The 25442-nt window shown below is 37.9% G+C and overlaps 1 protein-coding gene across 3 annotated transcripts in view; it reads right to left on the reverse strand.

Annotated features, from left to right (window-relative positions):
• The window catches only part of Ifi44 (interferon induced protein 44), a 38356-nt gene extending 13757 nt beyond the window's left edge, over nt 1–24599 (reverse strand). For all 3 annotated transcript variants that reach the window (XM_042680450.1, XM_042680440.1, XM_042680432.1), the window contains exons 1-5: nt 24514–24599; nt 23170–23636; nt 19001–19037; nt 17742–17937; nt 17306–17452 (exon numbers count right to left, since the gene is read on the reverse strand). In XM_042680450.1, coding sequence (XP_042536384.1) covers nt 17306–17452; nt 17742–17937; nt 19001–19037; nt 23170–23626 — 837 coding nt within the window. In that variant the 5' untranslated portion in view covers nt 23627–23636; nt 24514–24599. The remainder of the gene's footprint in view (nt 1–17305; nt 17453–17741; nt 17938–19000; nt 19038–23169; nt 23637–24513) is intronic.
• Between the last annotated feature and the right edge of the window lie 843 nt (nt 24600–25442).

Below are 25442 nucleotides of genomic sequence, written 5' to 3' on the forward strand. Positions count from 1 at the left end.
AATACTTCTCAAAACTTTATGCTAATAAGTTTGAGAACTTGACAGAAATGGACCTCTTCCTAGCAAATATTGACATGCCAAAACTAAACCAAGATGAGTTAAACTATCTTAACAGGCCCATATCAAGCATTGAAATAGAAACAGCAATAAGAGACCTCCCAGCTAAGAAAAGTCCAGGACCAGATGGTTTTACAGCGGAATTTTACAAGGTCTTCAAAGCAGAGCTCACACCAATTCTCCTCCAACTCTTCAATGAAATTGGAAGAGAAAGCTCACTACCGAACACATTCTATGAAGCCATCATAACCCTCATCCCAAAACCAGGCAGGGACTCAGCAAAGAAAGAGAACTATAGACCCATTTCTTTGATGAACATTGATGCAAAACTTCTCAACAAAATTTTGGCCAACCGACTTCAACAATTCATCCAAAAAATCATACACCACGATCAAACAGGATTCATTTCAGGGATGCAAAGCTGGTTCAATATACGCAAATCAATTAATATTATTCATCACATCAACAGGAGCAAGAATAAGAACCACATGGTTATCTCAATAGACGCAGAAAAAGCATTCGACAAGATCCAACACCCCTTCCTGATGAAGGTTTTGGAAAAATTAGGAATCCATGGAACATTCCTCAATACAATAAAGGCTGTATATGACAAACCTACAGCCAGCATTATACTCAATGGTGAAAAACTAAAGCCATTTCCTCTTAACTCAGGAACAAGACAAGGATGCCCACTCTCTCCACTTCTCTTCAATCTAGTATTAGAATGCCTAGCTACAGCAATAAGACAAGATGCAGACATAAAGGGGATCCAAATAGGGAAAGAAGAAATCAAACTCTCCCTCTTTGCAGATGACATGATCTTGTATTTAAAGAATCCCCTAGACTCCACTCCCAAATTACTCAAGCTGATTCAAAACTTTGGCAAAGTAGCAGGTTATAAAATTAACCCCCCAAAATCCATGGCTTTTCTGTATGCCAACGATGAGAAAAGTGTGGCTGAAATTAGGAAAGCAACTCCATTTGTAATAGCCCCACAAAAAATAAAATACCTAGGAATTAACTTAACTAAAGAAGTGAAGGACCTCTATGATGAAAACTTTAAAATCTTGAAAAAGGAAATCAACACAGAACTTAAAAAATGGCAAAACCTCCCATGCTCCTGGATTGGAAAGATTAACATCGTGAAAATGGCAATACTCCCCAAGGCTATCTACAAATTCAACGCAATACCTATCAAAATTCCACCCTCATTCTTCAAGGAAATAGAAGAGGCAATCCAAAAATTCATATGGAACAATAAAAGACCCCGAATAGCAAAAACGCTCCTCAACGGAAAGAACACTGCTGGAGGAATATCAGTACCAAATTTCAAAGTCTACTATAAAGCCATAGTAATCAAAACAGCTTGGTATTGGCATAAGAACAGACCTCAGGACCAATGGACTAGAATTGAAAACCCAGAAATGAACCTACAGACCTATAGCCATCTAATCTTCCATAAGGGAGCTAAAACAATAGAATGGAAGACAGACAGCCTCTTCAGTAAATGGTGCTGGCAAAACTGGTTAACTACATGTAGAAAACTAAAGCTAGATCCTTATATATCACCCTGCACCAGAATCAACTCCAAATGGATCAAAGACCTTGAACTCAAAGCACACACTCTGAAAACATTACAGGATGGAATAGGAGAAACCCTGGGTCTCCTCGGCTCAGGCCGAAATTTTCTGAACAGAGACCCGGAAACACAACAAATCAAAGAAAGGTTGGACAAATGGGATTGTATAAGGTTGCAGAGCTTCTGCAGGGCAAATGACATAGCTAGCAAGATCAATAGAAAGCCCACGGATTGGGAGAAGATCTTTACTAGCCATACAACGGACAAGGGTCTCATATCTAAAATATACTTGGAACTCAAAAAATTAAACCCCCAACAACAAATCCTCAAAGAAACAACTGCCCAATAAATAAGTGGGTGAAAGACCTAAAGAGAAACTTCTCTGAAGAAGAAAGAAGGATGGCCAATAGACACATGAAGAAATGTTCAACATCCCTAGCCATAAAAGAAATGCAAATCAAAACAACATTGAGATATCACCAGTTAGAACAGCAAAAATCAAGAACTCTAACAACAACAGATGCTGGAGGGGATGTGGACAGAAAGGAACCTTACCTCATTGTTGGTGGGAATGTAAACTTGTTCAACCACTTTGGAAAGCAGTATGGAGGTTCCTCAAAAGACTCCACATAGAGCTCCCCAATGACCCAACAATCCCACTTTTGGGCATTTACCCAAATGATCACAAACAAGGCCACACTAAAGCTACCAGCACAACTATGTTTATTGCAGCATTATTTACCATAGCTAAGATATGGAATCAACCCAGATGCCCCTCAGTAGATGAATGGATCAAGAAGATGTGGTATATATACACAATGGAACTCTATGCCTCCATCAGAAAGAATGACATTGTCCCATTTGTTAGGAAATGGAAAGGCTTGGAAAAAATTATATTAAGTGAAGTAAGCCAGGCCCAAAGAAACATAGGTCCCATGGTTTCCCTTACTTGCAATATCTAGTATATGTATGAGTCAAGCAGAAAAAGTCAGATAATGTGATGGTAGGAAAACAAACCCTCAAATATGTATTTTAATGTTTTTGTTTCTTTCATGCATGTGTTTCTAACGCATTTATAAGATTATTTCTTTGTTGCTTTGTATGTCCCTCCCCCACAGTGTAACCCCCGCGTTCACTATATTTGATGTCAGTATAACATGTGGAGGAGACGGGGACAAACAAGTCGTTTAAGGATTCAGGTGGACCTGTTGCAACAATGAGAAGTACAAAATGTCATGTCAAAACCAGCTTTACAATGTCGGTGGGGGGGGGGCGGGGGGGGTATGATTGGGTGGGGGGGAGGGGGGAGGCTGGGAAGGGAGGTGAAGGGTAAACAAAGGAGGAGGCTGCAATGCTTGGTAAGAAATGTATGCATTTTCCTGCCCATGTAATTGTAACCCCTCTGTACAGTATGTTCTCAAATAAAATAAAATTAAATTAAAAAAAAAAAAGAAAAAGTTAAAAGCTGAATGTTAACTACATAATTGATAAGATGAAAATAGTGTACATGTTAATGTGACAAGGATATTATGCCTACACTTGAAGAAGTGTAAATGCACACATAAACACGTACATATACCTCTGTGAATTTAGTCATATGCATATAAATATATGACAATTATGAATTTAAGAATGTCATGACTTCTCTGACTTACTTAAAGTAATAAAAGAAAGGAGGTGAATTGATATAGATGAATCAACTTTGATTATAAATAAAAATTTTTGAAGCTGAGTATATGGAAATTCATGCATCTATTTGTCTCCATTTGGATAACTGTAAAGCACTTCTAAAAAATGACTTTTTAGGATGTGGCACTATGGTTCAAGTGGTAGAGTGCTAGCCTTGAGCTGAAGAGCTGAGGAACAGAGCTCAGGCGCAAAGTTCAAGCCCCAGGACTGACAAAAAAAAAGAGAGAAAGAAATTATAAAAATGACTTTTTAAAAGGGATATTTTAAAATGAATATCATGGCCACAAGATAACTATTAACAAACAGAAGAAGTTGCAAAATACTTAAAACTGTAAAAAGAAACCAAATATCAACATGAAATGTCAATATAATTTAAATTGAAATATTGAAAAACCAAACACATTCAAGGAACAATTAACTTCAATAACAAGAAAACTAACTTCAAAAACTATATGTGTAACCCATAAGCATAGGTAGGAACTTTATGAAGAGTCCCAGAGATACAGCAAATAGGAGAGAGACTTGAAGGGATTACATCAAAATATAAAGTTTCTGCACAGCAAACAATATAGTAACTAAGCTAGAAAGACTGCCAACAGACTTAGAGAAACTCTTTACCAGCAATACATACAACAAAAGCCCAATTTCCAAAGTACACCACAGGTTGACCTATTACAACAATGAGATGTACAAGATGCTGTGTCAAAAACTGAACTTTACAAGTTAAGTGGGGGTGGGGGGGAAGGAGGGGGAATGTAGTTGTGGAGATGGAAGGGAAGGGATGGTAGGGGAAAAACAAAGGAGGAGGCAAAAGGCTTGATAAGAAAAGTACTCATTACCTTGCTCATGTGACTGTAACTCCTCTGTACAGTATTTTCACAATAAAAAACTCATTTTTAAAAAAAAGAAGTTCAAAAACTTAACATCCTCCCAAACCTAATAAACCAATCAATAAAAGTGAAAAAGAGCTTAAAAGAGACTTCTCAGAACAAGTAGTAAGAATGGAAAATAGACACATAAGGAAATGCACAATATTCTTAGCCATAAAGGAAATGCAAATCAAAACAATTTTGAGATTCCATCTCACTCCAGTTAGATTTGCCACCATCAAGAAATCGAACAACAATAAATGCCAGCGGAGATGAGGGGGAAATGGAAACCTATATAGACTGCTGGTGGAAATGTAAACTAATAAAAACCACTCAGGAGGTTTCGGGCTTCCTCACAAAACTAGACCTAGAATTTCCCTACGACCCAGAAATACCACTCTCAGGTGGTCATTACATGTTAGGATACAGTAAAGACACTTGCATATCCATGTTCATTGCTGGAGTATTCACAAAAGCCAAGTTATAGAAACAGCCCAGATGCCCTACAATAGATAAGTGGATCACTAAAATGTGGTGGCTATGCACAATGGAATTTTACTCATCCATTAGAAAGAATAAGATTATTTCTAAGTGAGGTAGCCAAAGCTCAGAGAGACAAGTGGAGCATATTTTATCTCCTATGTGGAAACTAGACCTAAAATATAAATGGATATGATAATCTATCCAGGACTCTAGACATTCACACACAAAGTGTCAAACTAAAGGAGAATACCCTGAAGGGAGGAACCCAACGGTGTGACTTCTCTGAACATTTAACATACTATTTATTGAAATATATTCCAGGAAATGGAAACATGGGTTTTCTGTTGTCGTTGTTGATAATAGTGGTGGTGGTGGTAGTGGTGTCTGTTTGTGCTTTGTGTTTCTTTTAGGGGAAGCAAAAGGAGGGAGGCAGAAATTGAGAGAACACTAACAAATGCGATCATGCTACTTAGTATACATTATGCAGAAAATGAACTCTATAACTTGTTGGCAGGTTCAAATGGGAAAACTGTGGGGAAAGTGAAGGAAAGGGTGACCTTGTCCAAAAAAAGTACTCATCTGACATGGAATGGTTGTACTTCTTGTATAACACCTTAATAGTGACAACAAAATTATGAAAGAATCAAAATTATATGTTTGTGCATCTGTGTGTCTGTGTTTGTGTATGTATGTATGTAAAAACTTAAAGAAAAGCGAGAATGAGGAACAAGGGATAAGTTTACTTGTTTAGTGACCTCCAGAAATAATTCATTTCTATGATAAAAACAATTAATATGGTCATTAAGATGTAGCATAAAGAGAAAAGTGCACCAACAAACAAGGAGAATATATTTTAATGTTGGTATTTAGAAAGGAAAAGGTTCAAAAGTCACTCATTAAAAGATGCTAGCACATAAGGAGTTCCGGGAAGATGGCGGAGGAGAAGCTGGAATCTGAACAAGCTCTTGCATAGAAAACAGTTTCAGAGTTCCAGTGAACAGTCCCAAGCCAGAGAATCACACCAAGTGTGCCATCACAGGACAGAGAGTTAGTCAAGAGAGGGGAAGCCAAGCAGACACATCTGAGCAGCTGCTGCTGCGGCGGCAAGGTCGCAGCGGCGACCACCGCCGCGGAGGCATACCTGAGACGCAGTCCGGGACGAAGGAACCAGACGCAGCGGACGAGCGGATTCTACTCAACACCAGCAAGAACCGACAAGGAGCGGACAACTTCATCCTGCACTTTGCAGACCAGAGACGACCCGAGATCCAAGACTCCGCGTGAGTAGAAGCCCCACTTCCTCACTCCTCTGGGAGCAGAGGAGGGAAGGCCACCCCTCCCCCCCCAGCACCGGTGATCTCCATCTTGGATACCGACAAAGCTTGGAGGAGCGGCTAGCTCCAGCTCAGGCCTTGGAATAGAGCTAGTCATTTGGCAGGTCACAGGAACTTGGCGGCGAGGTGACCTCACAGACTCAGTTCCATCCAGGGTGGGGTCGCCCAGCTCAGGCACCAGCCACTGGAGTGGCTCTCCTCGCTGGGTGGCCAGAGCCAGAGGCTGCCCCTCCCTCTAGCAGCCACCACAATCAATTGAAAAACAGAAACCCTGAGAATGGCTCCAGGCCGGGTGCTGTGAGTTTTTTTTCACAAAATAGCCCCAGGGAAAAGCTACTGTTCGTTGAAAGGCCTCAACTCTACCCAGAACCTAGCCTCATCACTGCATCCCCCTCTTTTGTGATTCTCAAAGCAGATCACCCTCCCAGTAAACTAACCTGGGAGGGGGATCTCAAAATCTTGGGTAAAGCAGAGCATTTTCCTGCCTGTTCCAACAAACTGACTTAAGAAACCAATCAAGCCACAGGACCTCAAGCTGACCAGAGACTCCAACCACACTCTGGTTACAGACAAAAGGGAGATACAGGACTCTTCCCACCCCTCCCAAAAAAAAAAAAAAAAAAAATCAAAGAACTTTTTTTTTCTTCTTCTTCTTTTCTTTTTTTCTTTTTCTTGTTTTGTTTTTTTTCGTTTTTTGTTACCTTATATATATATAAAAATTTTTTTTTGCTTTTCTAAAACTTTTATTAATCTTTAATTTTTGCCTCTTCTGAAAAAATAATTGTTTTCCATTAACTTTTTTTTTTTCTCCTCTTATAATTTTTATTTTAGGAATACGTGAATGTGTGTTTTCTTTTCTTTTCTTGTCTTCTTTCTCTTTTTCTTTCATTCTTAATTATCTTTTTGTTTTTTTTTTCTAGCTCTACTGAACTTCTGATCTTTTCTTCTCACTTTCCTATCCTTTCCATCTTTTCCTCTTTGTTCATCTTTATGTGACTTAACTCTTGTCCTGCACATCCTCAGATAAACCCGTAGTTAACCAGTAGACCCTATCCCCCATTGTGTACACACTTAATCCACAAACTTATTACTCAATTCAAAACCTCTGAGACTTAAATTCACTAATAGAAGTACTTTATACCTATACAATATTTTAAGCATTTTTTTAAAGTTTTTCTCATCTCCTCTATGTCCCTCCCTTTCTCTCAACATATTCATATTCCTCTATAAATAGATGGTCTTTTAATCTCTAAAATAACATTAATTTTTACGTTTCTATTTTTTTTTCTGGTCTCTTTTCATTCCCCTTCCCCTTTCTTCTTTTTCTCTCTCTCTCTACTTACATCCTACCCAACCTATTTCCTGCATTGTGATTAGGACATAGTTAACTCTCCCTGTGCCTCCCCACACCAATCTATTCCTATTTTTTACCCACATCTCTTCCTAACCCTAATAATTTCTGGCTTTCCAAATTCTTCTCTGCGGTTCGAAGTTCTTTAACATATAGTTGTTTGATGTCGAATAGATGTATCTGTTGAACTAGATTGTATCTGTAGACTATTGACTGTACAAATGCAAACTTTGGTTGATGGTTGCCTTAAGATAGTGTTCTAGCACAAAACTGGTGCTATCTTCATCTCAAATGGGCAGAGTAAGCCGGAAAAACACAAGAAAAATGGCAAATTCGGGTATCTCAATTCCCAATCCTGATAATCAGGGGTTAGAACAGATAATGAATAATCCAGAGGAGAGTTCCCAAACAGCTCTACAAACACTGGTGGCAAACATGATAAATGAAAAGTTTGACAACGTACAAAGGACTCTGTATGAGCGTGATAGGGAGAGAGAGGAGGCATCCCAGAAGTTTATACAGGAATATCATAAGCGTGAGGAAGCTACTCAAAAACTGATACAGGATTTGCGTGAACAACTTGAGAATACTCAAAGAGAAAGGGAGGAATGGCGTGAGCAGGCTGAGAACACTCAAAGAGATCTGCAGGAATCCCACGAACGGGAGGAAGCTAATCAAAGAGTAATACAGGAATTGAGAGACCAGGTAGAGAACACACAAAGATCACTAAAGGCATTCATGGAATCCATTAACAAAGAGCTGAAGGAAGTCAGGGAGACCACAAAGGGAATGCTGAATGGAACCCAACAGAAGGAATGGGAGCCCAAAGAAACCATAACCAATCAACTAAGTGATTTGAGGACAAACACTGAACACCAAATTAAGGAAGTAAAGAAATTCATACAAGACCTAAAACAGAGCTTCAACAAAGAACTTGAAGCCATCAAAGCTGACCAACTAGAAGGAAAAGAGATAAAAAACAAAGTAGAGAGTCTTGACAGCAGGTTAGACCATGCAGAAGATCGAATCTCAGGGATTGAAGACAGCCTAGATATTATAGAGAAAGAACATACAACCATCCAAGACAAGTCCAAGAAATATGATAGATCTATCCAACACCTGGAAGACACCATCAGAAGGCCTAATCTAAGGATAATGGGTATAGAGGAACACCTAGAAACAGAAGTTAATGGTCTAGGAAATCTGTTTAACAGGATCCTAGCAGAGAACTTCCCAAACATGCAAAAAGATAGGCCTGTCCAGATACAAGAAGCCTTTAGAACCCCAAATAGACCAGACCAGAATAGGACATCCCACCGTCACATTATAATCCACACAGGATCAACTCAGAACAAGGAAAAGATCCTTAAAGCTGTCAGGGAGAAAAGGGTAATCACTTATAAAGGGAAACCAATTAGAATCACCTCAGATTTCTCAGCAGAGACAATCAAAGCAAGAAGAGCCTGGAATGATGTATGCCATGCCCTAAAAACAAACAACTATCAACCAAGAATACTGTACCCAGCTAAACTCTCCTTCATAACTGAAGGCCAAATAAAAACCTTCCATAGCAAAGAAAAATTGAAACAATACATCTCCACCAAACCAGCCCTACAAAAGATTCTTAAAGATGTCCTACACATAGAAAACCAACAAGACCGCAATAAAGGCCAAGAAACTGCACCCAAACTGAGAATCCAAGAACCATAGGAAGAACCCAGTTTTCGCAGCCCCCAAGAAGGTAGATAACATGGCAGGAACTCCCAAATACCTCTCAGTCCTATCTCTTAATGTTAACGGACTGAACTCTCCAATTAAGCGACATAGACTGTCTAGTTGGATTAAAAAACAAGACCCTTCTATCTGCTGCCTGCAGGAGTCACATCTTGCCCATAAAAACAAACACATTTTCAATGTTAAAGGCTGGAACAAAATCTACCAAGCAAACGGACCGCATAAACAGGCGGGAGTTGCAATCCTAATATCAGATAAAATAGACTTCAAATTAAAATTCATGAAAAGAGATAAAGAAGGTCGCTACATACTAATTAAAGGATCTCTCCTTCAGGAGGATATTACAATTCTAAATATCTATTCGCCAAACAATGGAGCACCCAAATTTATCAAAGAAACACTACTTTCCCTCAAATCCCATATAGATCCAAAGACATTAATCGTTGGGGATTTTAACACACCACTCTCCCCACTAGATAGATCAACTCGGCAAAAACTCAACAGAGAAACCGCAGATCTAAACAGCTGCATAGATCAACTAGACTTAACAGACATTTACCGAACATTTCACCCAGCAGCATCAGAATACACGTTTTTCTCAGCAGCACATGGAACGTTTTCTAAAATAGACCACATTTTAGGCCACAAAGCAAACTTGTCTAAATTCAGAAACATTGAAGTTGTACCTTGCATTCTCTCTGACCACAAGGGAATAAAGTTAGAACTCAACACCAAAAGCCACCAAAGAAAGTCCGGTATCACATGGAGGCTGAACAACACACTGCTGAATCATGAGTGGGTCATGGAAGAGATTAGAAAGGAAATTCAAATGTTCATGCTATTCAACAAAAATGAACACACAAAATACCAGCTCCTCTGGGACACAGCAAAGGCAGTACTCAGAGGCAAGTTTATAGCTCTGAGCTCCTACATCAACAAATTGGAGAGATCTGAAACTAACAATTTAATGACACATCTAAACCTCCTTGAAAAAGAGCAGCAAGATAAACCCCAATCCAGTAGACGGAAAGAAATAATCAAAATTAAATCAGAATTAAATGAATTAGAATCCAAAAAAACTATAGAAAGAATCAACAAAACAAAGAGTTGGTTCTTCGAAAAACTTAACAAAATTGACAGACCCTTAGCAAATCTTATCAGAAAAAGAAGAGAACACACCCAAATTAATAAACTCAGAGATGAGAATGGAAACATCACCACGGAAACAAGCAAGATTCAGAACATTATAAGGGAATACTTCTCAAAACTTTATGCTAATAAGTTTGAGAACTTGACAGAAATGGACCTCTTCCTAGCAAATATTGACATGCCAAAACTAAACCAAGATGAGGCAAACTATCTTAACAGGCCCATATCAAGCATTGAAATAGAAACAGCAATAAGAGACCTCCCAGCTAAGAAAAGTCCAGGACCAGATGGTTTCACAGCGGAATTTTACAAGGCCTTCAAAGCAGAGCTCACACCAATTCTCCTCCAACTCTTCAATGAAATTGAAAGAGAAAGCTCACTACCGAACACATTCTATGAAGCCATCATAACCCTCATCCCAAAACCAGGTAGGGACTCATCAAAGAAAGAGAACTATAGACCCATTTCTTTGATGAACATTGATGCGAAACTTCTCAACAAAATTTTGGCCAATCGACTTCAACAATTCATCCAAAAAATCATACACCACGATCAAACAGGATTCATTTCAGGGATGCAAAGCTGGTTCAATATACGCAAATCAATTAATATTATTCATCACATCAACAGGAGCAAGAATAAGAACCACATGGTTATCTCAATAGACGCAGAAAAAGCATTTGACAAGATCCAACACCCCTTTATGATGAAGGTTTTGGAAAAATTAGGAATCCATGGAACATTCCTCAATATAATAAAGGCTGTATATGACAAACCTACAGCCAGCATTATACTCAATGGTGAAAAACTAAAGCCATTTCCTCTTAACTCAGGAACAAGACAAGGATGCCCACTCTCTCCACTTCTCTTCAATCTAGTATTAGAATGCCTAGCTACAGCAATAAGACAAGATGCAGACATAAAGGGGATCCAAATAGGGAAAGAAGAAATAAAACTCTCCCTCTTTGCAGATGACATGATCTTGTATTTAAAGAATCCCATAGACTCCACTCCCAAATTACTCAAGCTGATTCAAAACTTTGGCAAAGTAGCAGGTTATAAAATTAACCCCCAAAAATCAATGGCTTTTCTGTATGCCAACAATGAGAAAAGTGTGGCTGAAATTAGGAAAGCAACTCCATTTGTAATAGCCTCACAAAAAATAAAATACCTAGGAATTAACTTAACTAAAGAAGTGAAGGACCTCTATGATGAAAACTTTAAAATCTTGAAAAAGGAAATCAACACAGAACTTAAAAAATGGCAAAACCTCCCATGCTCCTGGATTGGAAAGATTAACATCGTGAAAATGGCAATACTGCCCAAGGCTATCTACAAATTCAACGCAATACCTATCAAAATTCCACCCTCATTCTTCAAGGAAATAGAAGAGGCAATCCAAAAATTCATATGGAACAATAAAAGACCCCGAATAGCAAAAACGCTCCTCAACGGAAAGAATACTGCTGGAGGAATATCAATACCAAATTTCAAACTCTACTATAAAGCCATAGTAATCAAAACAGCTTGGTATTGGCATAAGAACAGACCTCAGGACCAATGGACTAGAATTGAAAACCCAGAAATGAACCTACAGACCTATAGCCATCTAATCTTCGATAAGGGAGCTAAAACAATAGAATGGAAGACAGACAGCCTCTTCAGTAAATGGTGCTGGCAAAACTGGTTAACTACATGTAGAAAACTAAAGCTAGATCCTTATATATCACCCTGCACCAGAATCAACTCCAAATGGATCAAAGACCTTGAACTCAAAGCAGACACTCTGAAAACATTACAGGATGGAATAGGAGAAACCCTGGGTCTCCTTGGCTCAGGCCGAAATTTTCTGAATAGAGACCCGGAAACACAACAAATCAAAGAAAGGCTGGACAAATGGGATTGTATAAGGTTGCAGAGCTTCTGCAGGGCAAATGACATAGCTAGCAAGATCAATAGAAAGCCCACGGATTGGGAGATGATCTTTACTAGCCATACAACGGACAAGGGTCTCATATCTAAAATATACTTGGAACTCAAAAAATTAAACCACCCAACAACAAATCCTCAAAGAAACAACTGCCCAATAAGTAAGTGGGCGAAAGACTTAAAGAGAAGCTTCTCTGAAGAAGAAAGAAGGATGGCCAATAGACACATGAAGAAATGTTCAACATCCCTAGCCATAAAAGAAATGCAAATCAAAACAACATTGAGATATCACCTCACTCCAGTTAGAACAGCAAAAATCAAGAACTCTAACAACAACAGATGCTGGAGGGGATGTGGACAGAAAGGAACCTTACTTCATTGTTGGTGGGAATGTAAACTTGTTCAACCACTTTGGAAAGCAGTATGGAGGTTCCTCAAAAGACTCCACATAGAGCTCCCCAACGACCCAGCAATCCCACTTTTGGGCATTTACCCAAATGATCACAAACAAGGCCACACTAAAGCTACCAGCACAACTATGTTTATTGCAGCATTATTTACCATAGCTAAGACATGGAACCAACCCAGATGCCCCTCAGTAGATGAATGGATCAAGAAGATGTGGTATATATACACAATGGAATTCTATGCCTCCATCAGAAAGAATGACATTTCCCCATTTGTTAGGAAATGGAAAGGCTTGGAAAAAATTATATTAAGTGAAGTAAGCCAGGCCCAAAGAAACATAGGTCCCATGGTTTCCCTTATTTGCAATATCTAGTATAGGTATGAGTCAAGCAGAAAAAGTCAGATAATGTGATGTTAGGAAAACAAAACCTCAAATATGTATTTTAATGTTTTTGTTTCTTTCATGCATGTGTTTCTAATGCATTTATAAGATTATTTCTTTGTTGCTTTGTATGTCCCTCCCCCACAGTGTAACCCCTGCTTTCACTATATTTGATGTCAGTATAACATGTGGAGGAGACGGGGACAAACAAGTCGTTTAAGGATTCAGGTGGACCTGTTGCAACAATGAGAAGTACAAAATGTCATGTCAAAACCAGCTTTACAATGTCGGTGGGGGGGGGGGGAGGGGGGGTATGATTGGATGGGAGGGAGGGGGGAGGCTGGGAAGGGAGGTGAAGGGTAAACAAAGGAGGAGGATGCAATGCTTGGTAAGAAATGTATGCATTATCCTGCCCATGTAATTGTAACCCCTCTGTACAGTATGTTCTCAAATAAAATAAAATAAAATTTAAAAAAAAAAAAAAAAAGAAACAGCATAAGGATGGCTATTGATCAATAAATAGGGGGACAGAAGGTAGGCGGATGGAAAGAGAAAGCAATAGAGGATGGGGAAAGGCAAAGCAATAGATTAAAATATAATATGTGCATGTATAAAATACCATGGTAAAATTTCTGGGTACAATTAACACATATACAAATGAATGACAGGAAGGCAAATAGGTTCTGTTGGGGAGTAGGCAGTATCAGTAGGAGTGGAAAGGGCTAACAGAGAGGGTAAATGAGGATGAATATGGCCAAAGTAATCAATTTGCATTTATGGAAACAGAATAATACTGAAATTATTTGAAATTATTTTAGAAGGAGAGAGGAAGTAATAGTGAGAGAGTGGGGGTGAGTTTTATTAGGTTATTAGTTATTAGTTTTATTAGGTGTATGCATATATAGAAATGTCAACCACAAAAACAACAACAACAGAAACAACACCTGACCTGAGACATCAGCTTAAAAATACATATCTCTTGGACACAGGGATTGGCTCTGGGCAGTATGTGCTGTGGTTTGAATCTGATTCGCCCCTCTGAATCTTATGTTGGGGTTTATTCACCAATTTAAGGTATTAAGTAGTTGAAAACTTAATTCAATGATGACATTGACAAGTGGCACTTTAGGAGATTCAGATGAATAAGGTCACTGAGGTAGACCTCCTTTTATGATTTAATACTTGTGGCTTTATAGTTGGCTACCAGTACATACACACACACATACACACACACACACACACACACACATGCATGCATGCTTCCCATATCTTGACATGCGATGCTCTGTACCACCTTGGAAATCTGTCAACAAGAAAGCCATCATCAGGTGTAGCCCCTCGATCTTGGACCAGAATCATCAGCCAAAATAAATATTTTTTCTTTATAATTTATCCAGTCTGTGCTGTTGTGATGTTTTAACAACAGAACATGGACTCATCTAGTATGATGCAAAAATAGGATATGAATGTCTACCATTCCTGGACTGGCTCATTCATCCAAGCTGAGCAGTCCCTGCTACCATATAGCTATCACTTCATGAATTTATGTCATGTGTATATGTGAACTGCCTGGCATCTATGGAATTCCATTTCCCAATTCATGGTGATGCCACAGTGAAAAATAAATAGTCCTACTAATCATTGTTTTCAGTAGTCTCCAACTGAGGCTCTGTAGAGCTGCTGTAGAATTACTCAGGGAACTGATTAAAACTGTATACTTCTGGGTTATCTCCAGGTCAGATTCAGAATATCTGTGATAAAAATAGGGTTTAGCAAACAATGTCAGTATATTTAATATACATCATGTAAAAATTGAACTATGAAACTTGAGAGTATGGATGGGATGGGGAACGATGGAGGAGAACCATGGGAGGGATGATGTTGGTAAGATACATTGTATTCAAAAAGGGAACCCTACTGCATTATTGGTGGGAGTGTAAACTTGTTCAACTACTTTGGAAAGCAGTATGAAGGTTCCTCAAAAGAGCTCCCCTATGTCCCAGAAATCCCACTTTTGGGCATTTACCCAAATGATCACAAACAAGGCCATACTAGCACAACTATGTTTATCACAGCATTATTCACCATTATTCACATATGCACCATTTTGGAACCAACCCAGATGCCCCTCAGTAGATGAATGGATTATATACACAATGGAATTCTATGCCTTATCAGAAAGAATGACACCACCCCATTTGTTAGGAAATGGAAAATTGTATTTAAAAAATTATATTAAGTGAAGTAAGCCAGGTCCCATGGTGCCCCTTAGTTGCAATAATTAATATACATCTAGGATAATCTTACCAGACAAGCAGAAAACATGAAAATCTATGTACATATGACCATATAAGACGATGCTAAGCGAAATGAACCCCAAGATAGGGGCACAGAGGTTTTCTCGTTGTCGCTGTTGTTCTTAATTGACTGTGATTTTTTTTTTGTCTCTTTTGTATGTTTTTCTCCCATGTTATAACCCCAGTTGTCACTGTATTTGATTCCAGTGCCCTGCATCTTATGTAAACATTTTTCTAATTTGGGAAGGGGAGGGGTACAACTTTGGGAGGGAGGGAGGAATTGGGGAGGTGGGGACAGAAGGGAGAGAAGGGGAAAAACAAAGGAGGAGGTAACAATGCTTCATAGGAAATGTACTCATTACCTTACTCATGCAACTGTAACTCCTATGTACAGTATCTTTACAATAAAAATTTTTTAAAAAAAAAAAAAAAGATGCTAGCACAACTATTTGATACAATGTAGCTTAGTGATTAAATTCAGATCTATCTGTGTATGAAAATGACCGGAAATTTACCACTACACAGAGACTCAATTTTTTTTAAAAATTTCTCCTGTTCTTCCTGGCACAATGACAGAGATGATGTACTGCACAAGTACCTTGAGAAGATACAGAAGATGGACCACACTACCACAGGCAGGTGGCTAAAACAACCAATATTTATCTTTGCAGCTCTGGAGACTGTAAAGTCTAGCTTTCAGATGATTTGGTGTCTCTTGAGGACCCTCTTCCTGCCTTGGAGGCAGACACCTTCTTGCTGTGTCCTCACATGTCAAAAAGAGACCTCTAGGGGCTGGGAAGGTGGCTCAGTGGTAGAGCACTTGCCTTGCATGCATGAGGCCCTGGGTTCAACTCCCCAGCGCCACATAAGCAGAAAAAAGACGCAAGTGATGCTGTGGCTCAAGTGGTAGGGTGCTTGCCTTGAGCTAAAGAGCTGAGGGACAGTGCCCAGGCCCAGAGTTCAGGCCCCACAACCATCAACAACAACAAAAAAGAGAGAGACTTCTAGGATCCCTTCTTCTAGAGGCACTAATGGCGTCCAGGAGGCTCACAGGGACTGTACCTCACCACCTAGCAACTGCCAAAGGTGTCATCTTTAAATCACTCTGGGTTTTTTTGTTTATTTTGTTTTTTATGGTCAAGATGATGTACAGAGGGGTTACAGTTACATACATAAGGTAGTGAGTACATCTTGTCAAACTTGTTACCCCCTCCCTCATTTTTCTCCGGCTTCTACATGTAGACTTAGTGGGTATACAAACATCAGTCCAAAGTACACTACACAGCTTGAAAATTCTGAAATTAGTAACTCTAGAAAGCTGTCACTTTAACTCCACACTTCTTGCCTATAGACTTCCTGTTATATAAGAAAAATGAATTAGGTGTATAGTTGATATCATTTGATTTCTATCGTCTCTTGAACAGTCCAAACTAATTGAAGGTAAAACAGAATTCGTACCAGTTATGATAGCTATGATAGAAGAGTGGGGATTTTTTTATTCTTTCTGAGATATACTAGCAAAAGGGAACAAAATAATGTTGATATGAATAATTTAAAAAGATAAATGCAGTTGGGTGCCGGTGGCTCACGCCTGTATTCCTAGCTATTCAGGAGGCTGAGACCTGAGGATCACATTTCAAAGCCAGCCTGGGCAGGAAAATCTATGAGACTCTTATCTCCAACTAACCACCAGAAGACCAGAAGTGGTGCTGTGATTCAAGAGGTAGAGCATTTGCCTTGAGCTGTAGAGCTCAGGGACAGCACCCAGGCCCAAAGTTCAAGCCCCACAACCAAGAAAAAGAAAAAGAAAGAGGGGGAGGGAGGGAGGAAGGAAGGAAGGAAGGAAGGAAGGAAGGAAGGAAGGAAGGAAGGAAGGAAGGAAGGAAGGAAGGAAGGAAGGAAGGAAGGAAGGAAGGAAGGAAGGAAGGAAGGAAGGAAAAGAAAACTGCAGATGCACCAAGTTATACTAGAGTCTAACATTAGGGACAGCAGGTAAAATAAACATTTTTAAAATCAATTTTCTTAATGACCAGCCAAGTCTTACCTGGTATCTGTCAGCAGTGTGGCCCTTCAAAATGTTTGGTATGTCATCCATACACAGTCCATCTTTCTCACTCAGCCCCAGTGAATCACATAGCACAAACGGCAGGAATTTACCACAATTCTTATCCTTAATCCAGTATGTCCTATACTGAAAAGAGAAAAAAAAGGTAACTTTAGAGTATGTGTTTTTGCAGTAAACTGATATTTTAAAAAACTTACTAATGAAGTTGATTAGCAAAAGGCTTTCAGGTACTGTCCAATGAATTTGAAACAAAGAATAAAGGCATCAGAAGTGGTGCTGTGGCTCAAGTGGTAGAGCGCTCGCCTTGAGCTGAAGAGCTGAGGGACAGCGCCCAGGCCCAGAGTTCAAGCCCCACAACTGACAAAAAAAAAAAAAAAATTAAAGAATAAAGGCATAGTAGCATGAACATGCTTACCTTCTTAGATATCCCAGCTGCCTCAGAGCCCACCAAAGCCTGTTGTGTTACATGACCTTGGAAGACAGACTTCACTGAGTTGAAAAAGCTAGATTTCCCAGCTCCAAATGGACCCAGCAGCAGAATTCGACTTTGCGGAACCAGGTCTTCAAAGGGCTTGTAAGTTCTCAAGGCAGACAATAAACTATCTCTGAGACTATTTAAACACATTAAAAAATTAGATTTCAACAATTGAATGTAGTCAAATCATATAACCTTAGCACATCTAAATATAAAATGGGTGGGTGGGTGCTGGGTACCAGGTTTGAACTAAGGGCCTCAAGTTCTCACTCAGCTTTTTCACTCAGGGCTGATACTGCTTGAGACTCCAGCCCATCCTTTTAGCTGACCAATGGACACAGACCCTTACATACTTTTCTACCTGGACTGACTTAGAACAACAATCCTTAGATCTTAGACTCCTAAGTTGGATACATTATTCATTTTTATTAGCCGCTTGCCTTCTTGCATATAAAGACAAGAGACCACCCTATTGTTACCTGGGCTTGCTAACATATGTCCCAGCTATTAGGCTGGAGTAAGAAGGAAGAAAAATTTTTGCCTGAGTCAACTCAGGCAAAAAACAAAGAGCCTCTGTCTCAAAAATAAAATACAAATAAAAAAGAAAAGAAAAAAGAAAGGGCTGGCTTAAGTGGATGAACTCTTGTCTAGCATGCATAAGGACCTGAGTTTATTTACCATTACAAAAATCCTATTATTAAAGAAGGAAATGTAAAAATAACACTGCAGCCAAAACTAATCAAATGTAAAATCAATTCAGACCTAACCTTCTATGCCACATAAATCATCTGTGTTAAACATAAAGATAAACTAATCAATAATGAAATGCAAACATTGTATGTGACTTTGAAGTTTATAGAGGTAACAATTTCTATTATATTCTTGAAATCTATTAATGTATACTCTCTACCTGATAATTATTTGTTCCATTATTTGTTCCATTGTAATTCCTTACAGTTGAAACTGCTGAAAAAATTCTCAGCAAAACAGAGTCATATAGTCAAATAATTCTTTCCCTTCAAGCATATAACATAGAAATTAATTCCCTCCGTTGTGTTATTTTTAATGTAATATAGGTAGAATTTGGGCTTGTATTGATCCTGTGATGATTTGAATTATTGATTTTATTAGTATAACCTCTTTTAGAATAAACTGAAAATAAAGAAATAAGTAAAAGAAAGTTAACAACATTGACTTACACAGTGGCCCCTTCTATCTTTCTTTGGTCCAATAAATCTAGGGGAAAAAAAAATCATGGATATTTTAAGTTGAGTGGCTGACTAAATGAATGAGTGACTTCACTAAGAACAAATAGCCTTCTCATGCAAACAATTCTAAAGAGTTCAATCAAGTGGAGAAAGATGAAGACAATAAATGTTTTTTCATCCAGTTGAAGTTAAAGGATGGTCTAGTTTCTTTGAAAACATGCTAATAATCTTCTGTCCTAATAAACCAACTAATGATCTTTATAAGAGTGTTCAACTTTTCCATGATTGTCGTTAACAAGAATTGTGGTTAAGAATTACAGTAGCGGGGCACTGGTGGCTCACACCTGTAATCCTAGCTACTCAGGAGGCTGAGATCTGAGGATCATGGTTCAAAGCCAGCCCGGGCAGGAAAGTCCATGAGACTCTTATCTCCAATTTACCAGAAAATTGGAAATAGTGCTATGGCTCAAGTACCCACTTTGAGCTGAAGAGCTGAGGGACAGTGCCCAGACCCAAAGTTCAAGCCCTATGACCAACCAAAATAAATAAATAAATAACTTATAGTAAATAAATACAGTTTCATAGAATTTCTGAAGGTATGCCACCCTGGAAAAAATATTAGGAAAGATTGTAAGTAAAGCTTACATCATTTACCGTTGCTTATGACACTCAGTTTAACCTAGTACACTACAAGGTATAGATATAGATATTCACATACATATATCTTATTCATTATATATGTATTCATAAGTATATATATATATATGCATATATATATATATATATATCCTTCACTATGTAGAGTACATTTAAAAGGAATAAAAAGAATTTTAAAACCCCAAATTTAACTTCCTGCGCATGCATTACACTGCCCAGACAGAGGGGAGGAGTTCTCAGCCTCACACTATCCTGTTTTGTTTAAACCATTATTTGACATGTTGATTTCCTGTTCATGAATATCTATCTCTCCAACACCAAAAAGTGCTCCAAAAGAAAAGTAAAAGTACTTTAATTAAGTAAAAATTTTCAGATGTATTCAAAGTAGGATGTCTTTAGATGAAGTTAGGCATCGTAATGGGGAAAATGAATCTTTCAGTACAACACTGAATTCTGAGCACAAGTGTGTCTTCTGCAATGTATCCTCCTTGGAGCCAGACATTTGCCATTACCAAATCTCTGCTATGCCTCCTAGCCTAACTGCTCTCCAGTATGGAAGAAGGAGGTCCATAACTTCACTTAAAATCTATGACTGTTGTTCTTATTTAGGAAGCTCATGTCCAGTTTGGCAAAGTATGCAGACAACCATAGAGAATAGCCCAGAACTGTTTTTTTTTCTCTAGAGAGTTAATTCAGGGCCTCATGCTTGCTAGGTAAACACTCTAAAGACTTGAACCACACCCTAATCCTTCTGTTTTTCATTTGTTTTGGGGTTAGGTTCTCATACTTTCGCCAGGGCAACACCTGGACCACATTCTTCCTACCTCTACTTCCTAAGTGACAGGGATTATAGGTATGAACTGCCATGCTTGGCACTTCTCTGAGATTCTTTTTTTTTTCTTTTTTTTTTTTTCAGTTGTAGGACTTGAACTCTAGGCCTGGGTGCTGTTCCTCCACTCTTCAGCTCAAGGCTAGCACTCTACCACTTGAGCCACAGCACTACTTCCAGTTTTCTGGTGGTTTATTGGAGATAAGAGTCTCACGGTCTTTCCTGCCCTAGCTGGCTTTGAACCATGATCCTTAGGTCTCAGCCTTCTGAGTAGCTAGGATTACAGGAGTGAGCCACCAGTGCCCTGCTTCTCTGAGATTCTTGATGGTCACTTTCTTTAAGAGTATTAGTACAACTTGAAAATAGGTAAGATATTTAGTTACTAGAGTCATATTTGTCACTCCAATCCTTGTATTAATTCAATTGCACAGATATAATATTGAATGAAGGAACCAGACTCAAGACAGTATATAATTGGTATACTTACATAAATATATATATATATAATATTCAAAAAAAGTAATATGCCAGGCTCACAGTTCGAAGACAGCCCAGACAGGAAATTCCATGAGACACTTATCTCCAATAAACTACTCAGAAAAAGTCAGAAGTGGTAGAGAGCTAGCTTTGAGCAAAAGAAGCTCAAGGACAGTGTGTAGGGCTAGAATTCAAGCCCCAGGACTGGCAAAATAATAATAATAATAATAATTAATGTTTATATGACAAGATAATTGTTTATTTTTGGTAATAAATAGAAATAGTCATGAAGAAATCTACTGAAATAAAAAATATAATGATGATAATCTTCATCTGTCTTGAGATTACAAAAGAGTGTTCACTATGTAAAAGCTTTTGAGTGGTAATGTAGCTATTAAGCATTGTGCTTTACTTCACTAAAACTTTATTTAATTGATCCAGGACATATAACATCATGATATGCTCATGTTTAACTTCTAGATTTTCAAAAACTGAAAATTTTTAATGAGTAGAACAATCAGAAAAGAAATCAAAGTCACTCAGAGGAAAACAAAATATGTAATAAGAAATAAACTTAATTATAGGCTCTTCTCTACACCTTCAATATTGTCCAAATATTAGAATACTCTCCAAAATAAAATGTAGTCAGAGAATGACCCACTCTGCTGGTCATTCACCACAGGTAGTTAGATTGGAACAAATTTTTAAATGTCCAGATATAAAAAACTATTTCATAGAATAAATTGAAGTAGTCGATGCACATAGACTTGTTAGTGATCAGGAATAAACAAAAATAAAAATGATTCCTTATTCATCAATGGCAAATATTCTCATATTTGATGATATCAAAGGTTATCAAGAATACTGGGAAACAGACATAACACTACTGGAAATGATATAGATAATTGAAATTTAAAACAATATCTATTCAAATCTAACTAAGCTGCAATTCTACTTTCAGGTAGTCAATACAAATGAGTTTTTATAAACAAATGCCTATATAATGATACTGTAAGAACACTGAACAGCATGAATATCCTTTAGTAGGAAAGTAAATTCATTTTGGTCTTTTGGAATAGTAAAAAAGTCCAATATCGAAACAAGTTAAATTTACAGAATAGAAAAGAGATTTTTTTGCAGCTATACAACAATGTGGCCTAATAACCAGTAATAAAAGGAGATCAAGAAAGTAAACCTTCAAAGATTCAAGATCCCAACTAAGAAATGAGCTAAGGAACTAAATACATAATCCCAGAAGAAGAAATAAAAAAGACAATAGACACAAGAAGAAGCACTAAACATCTCCAGCCACAAAGGAAATACAAAACAAAACACTGAGATTCCACCTTACCCCATAAGAATGAGCATCAACAAGAATACAAACAACAGAATCTGGTGCAGATATGGGGGAAAAGAAGCCCTAATATACTGTTGGTGAGAATGTAAATTAAGACAACTACTCTCAAAAGTAGTTTGGAGATTTCTCAAAAAATGAAACAGAATTACCTTATAATTCAGCAATACAATTCTTGTGCATCTGTCCAAAAAGGCTAAAAATTAGGATGCAATAAATCCACATATATGAATGAATTTTAAAATGTATAAGATAATGGAGTATTATTCAACCCTAAAAAGGGAGGAAGTTCTGCCATTAGGAACAATATGTAGGATATTATAAATGAATATGCCAAACATAAAAGGGAAAATACTTATAATCTTGTCTACATGAATAATCTGAATCGCCAAATTCATAAAAGCCAACATTTAGACGATGGCTTCCAGGGGCTATAAGGAAGAAAGGAGATATGTTAGCCAAAAAAATACCTTCAATTATGCAAAATAAGTCCTGGAGATGTACTGTACAACATAACATTAATTAATAAGATTGAGTTTAACATTTCATCTTGTTAGGAGGTGAGATATTCTGTTAAATATTAACTACAAACACATACTTGTGTATGTATATACATATATTCATATATATGCATCTATCTGTAAATAATATATGAATATGTGTATATATATGTATTCATTTAATTATAGTTGTACTTTAGCAAACAGTTTGTGCCCTGATTTTAGTGTTGGTCCAACTGTCTAGATGTAAGGCAAGAGAAATTATCACTTTTTTTAAAGCAATACTCAGAAACTATCAAACATTCAAAAAGAATTCTAAGTAGAATTATTTGGTTAAACCTACCTTCACATCGAAAGACTTCACACTCCTCAATGGAAATAGTAGAATTTTCAAGTAATCCAAGTTTTTTATTTATATCCTTCTGCAGAATCACCTTTTTATCACTTAGTTGTACAGAGAAGTTTGAATAAGGGATTCCAAAAACTGGGTCAGCATTGAGCAAGGCAATCGGTTCATATGGTCCTATTTTACATTCTGAAATTTTAGCATTTTGAAGTACAAAAACTGTGCTGAAATCTCTCTTTTCTTCCTGATAACTCTGTTCCATGTATGTTCCAAAAACAAAACACTTATTGTACATCACAGTTAAAGTTGGACCTTGGGTAGAGCATCTTTGCAATAAAGCAGAATTGGAGAATCCATGGACACTAGCCTTATAGAGAAGGCTAAATTGTTTTCCTCCAAAATAATTTTGCAGAGACTTTTCTTCCAGCCAAGTCAAGCATGTTTTCACTTCCATACTTCTCAATCTAGTAGGAAATCCAACAGACATTCCATTAAATATTTTAAAATAGATCTTTTTTTCATTTTATTTTATTTTATTTTATTTTTGTGAACATATTGTACAGAGGGGTTACAATTACATGGGCAGGATAATGCGTACATTTCTTATCAAGCATTGCAGCCTCCTCCTTCGTTTACCCTTCACATCCCTTCCCAGCCTCCCCCCACTCCCCCCAATCCCCCCCCCCAATGTTGTAAAGCTAGTTTTCGACATGACAACTTGTACTTCTCATTGTTGCAACAGGTCCACCTGTATCCTTAAACGACTTGTTTTTCCCCATCTCCTCCACAAGTTATACTGACATCAAATATAGTGAAAGCCGGGGTTATTCTGTGGGGAGGGATTTTAAAATAGATCTATGTCCATCAAGCTCACAGTTATTCTAAATTTCCTCTACAAATCACATGTAATCAATAAACAGAGTGAACAGGCAGCAAGAAAATAAAACTCCAACTAGTCATCTTAAAATACATGTGTGTGTGTGTGTGTGTGTGTGTGTGTGTGTGTGTGTTTAATTTTAGTAAAGAAAAAGAAAATAAGCCAGGCTATGAGAAAGGAGGTAGGTAATTGTAGGAAGAGGTCAAGGACATCAAAAGGCAGAAGGAGTGAATATGGCCCGGGGAAGGTATAGACATATATGGAAATAGAACAGTGAAACAAACCTGCTGAAATTGTTTAAGAGGGAGAATGAGAGCAAGCTGAGAGAAGTGATTTTGATGTATGTATGCATAAAAATGTCACAATGGATGCCTCCTTCTACAACTAATATATGGTTATAAAACATCTTTTTTTGAAAAAGAAAATTCTCGATGGCTAGTCATTTTAAAAAACAGGTCACTTACCTGTCTGAAGAATCTGCACAAAAGCTGAAATTTAGCGTTAGTGTCTAATAACTAGGCAGGCTCGAAGTGGGGGAAATGTTCGGGAAGATGGAACTTCTGAGCCTTGGGAAAGGAAAATGAAACTCAGTAAGCCCTGCCCATTAGGCAGGCTGCCAAGTCCTCATGCACTGCCCCAGCAATGAATAATGCGGCTCACTTCAGATAGTACAGGCAGTTTTAAGTTGATCGACGTCCATTCTTCAGTTCTCTGTTACCCACACAGATCCTATATCCTCTATACTTGAGTGGTTTTAGTGAACTTAGTTAACTTGCAGGGCCAGAAAGGAATTTAAGTTCCTGACATCTTGTATATATATTTTTCTAATTTGGAGAGGGAAAGGGAAATAACAAAATGCTGAAATAAGGATACAGGATGACCCATTGTAACAATGAGATGTACAAGACACTGTGTTGAAAACGAACTTTACAACTTTTGCCGGGGGAGGGGGGGGGAGGGAAGAGAAGTAGGGGAAAAACAAAAGAGGAGGTAACAATGCTTGATAGGAAATGGAATCATTACCTTGCTCGTGTAATTGTAACCCCTCTATACAGTATCTTTACTATATATTTTTTTAAATAGCTAAGAAAACTAACAATAACAGATGCTGGCAGGGATGTGGCCCAAAGGGAGCACTAATACATTGTTGGTGGGAATGCAAACTTGTTCAACTATTCTGGAAAGCAATATGGAGGTTCCTTAAAAGACTAAACATAGACTTCCCTATGACCCAGCAATCCTATTCCTGGGCATTTATCCAATTGGACATAAACCAGTCCAGCACAACTATATTCATTACAGCATAGTTTACCATCTTCAAAATATGGAATCAGTCCAGATATCCCTCAGTGGACAAAGCAATTGAGAAAATGTTGTATATATATGCAATGGA

The sequence above is a fragment of the Dipodomys spectabilis genome, unplaced genomic scaffold (assembly GCF_019054845.1).
Source record: "Dipodomys spectabilis isolate Male_0828 unplaced genomic scaffold, ASM1905484v1 ptg000002l, whole genome shotgun sequence".
Lineage (NCBI taxonomy): Eukaryota > Metazoa > Chordata > Mammalia > Rodentia > Heteromyidae > Dipodomys > Dipodomys spectabilis.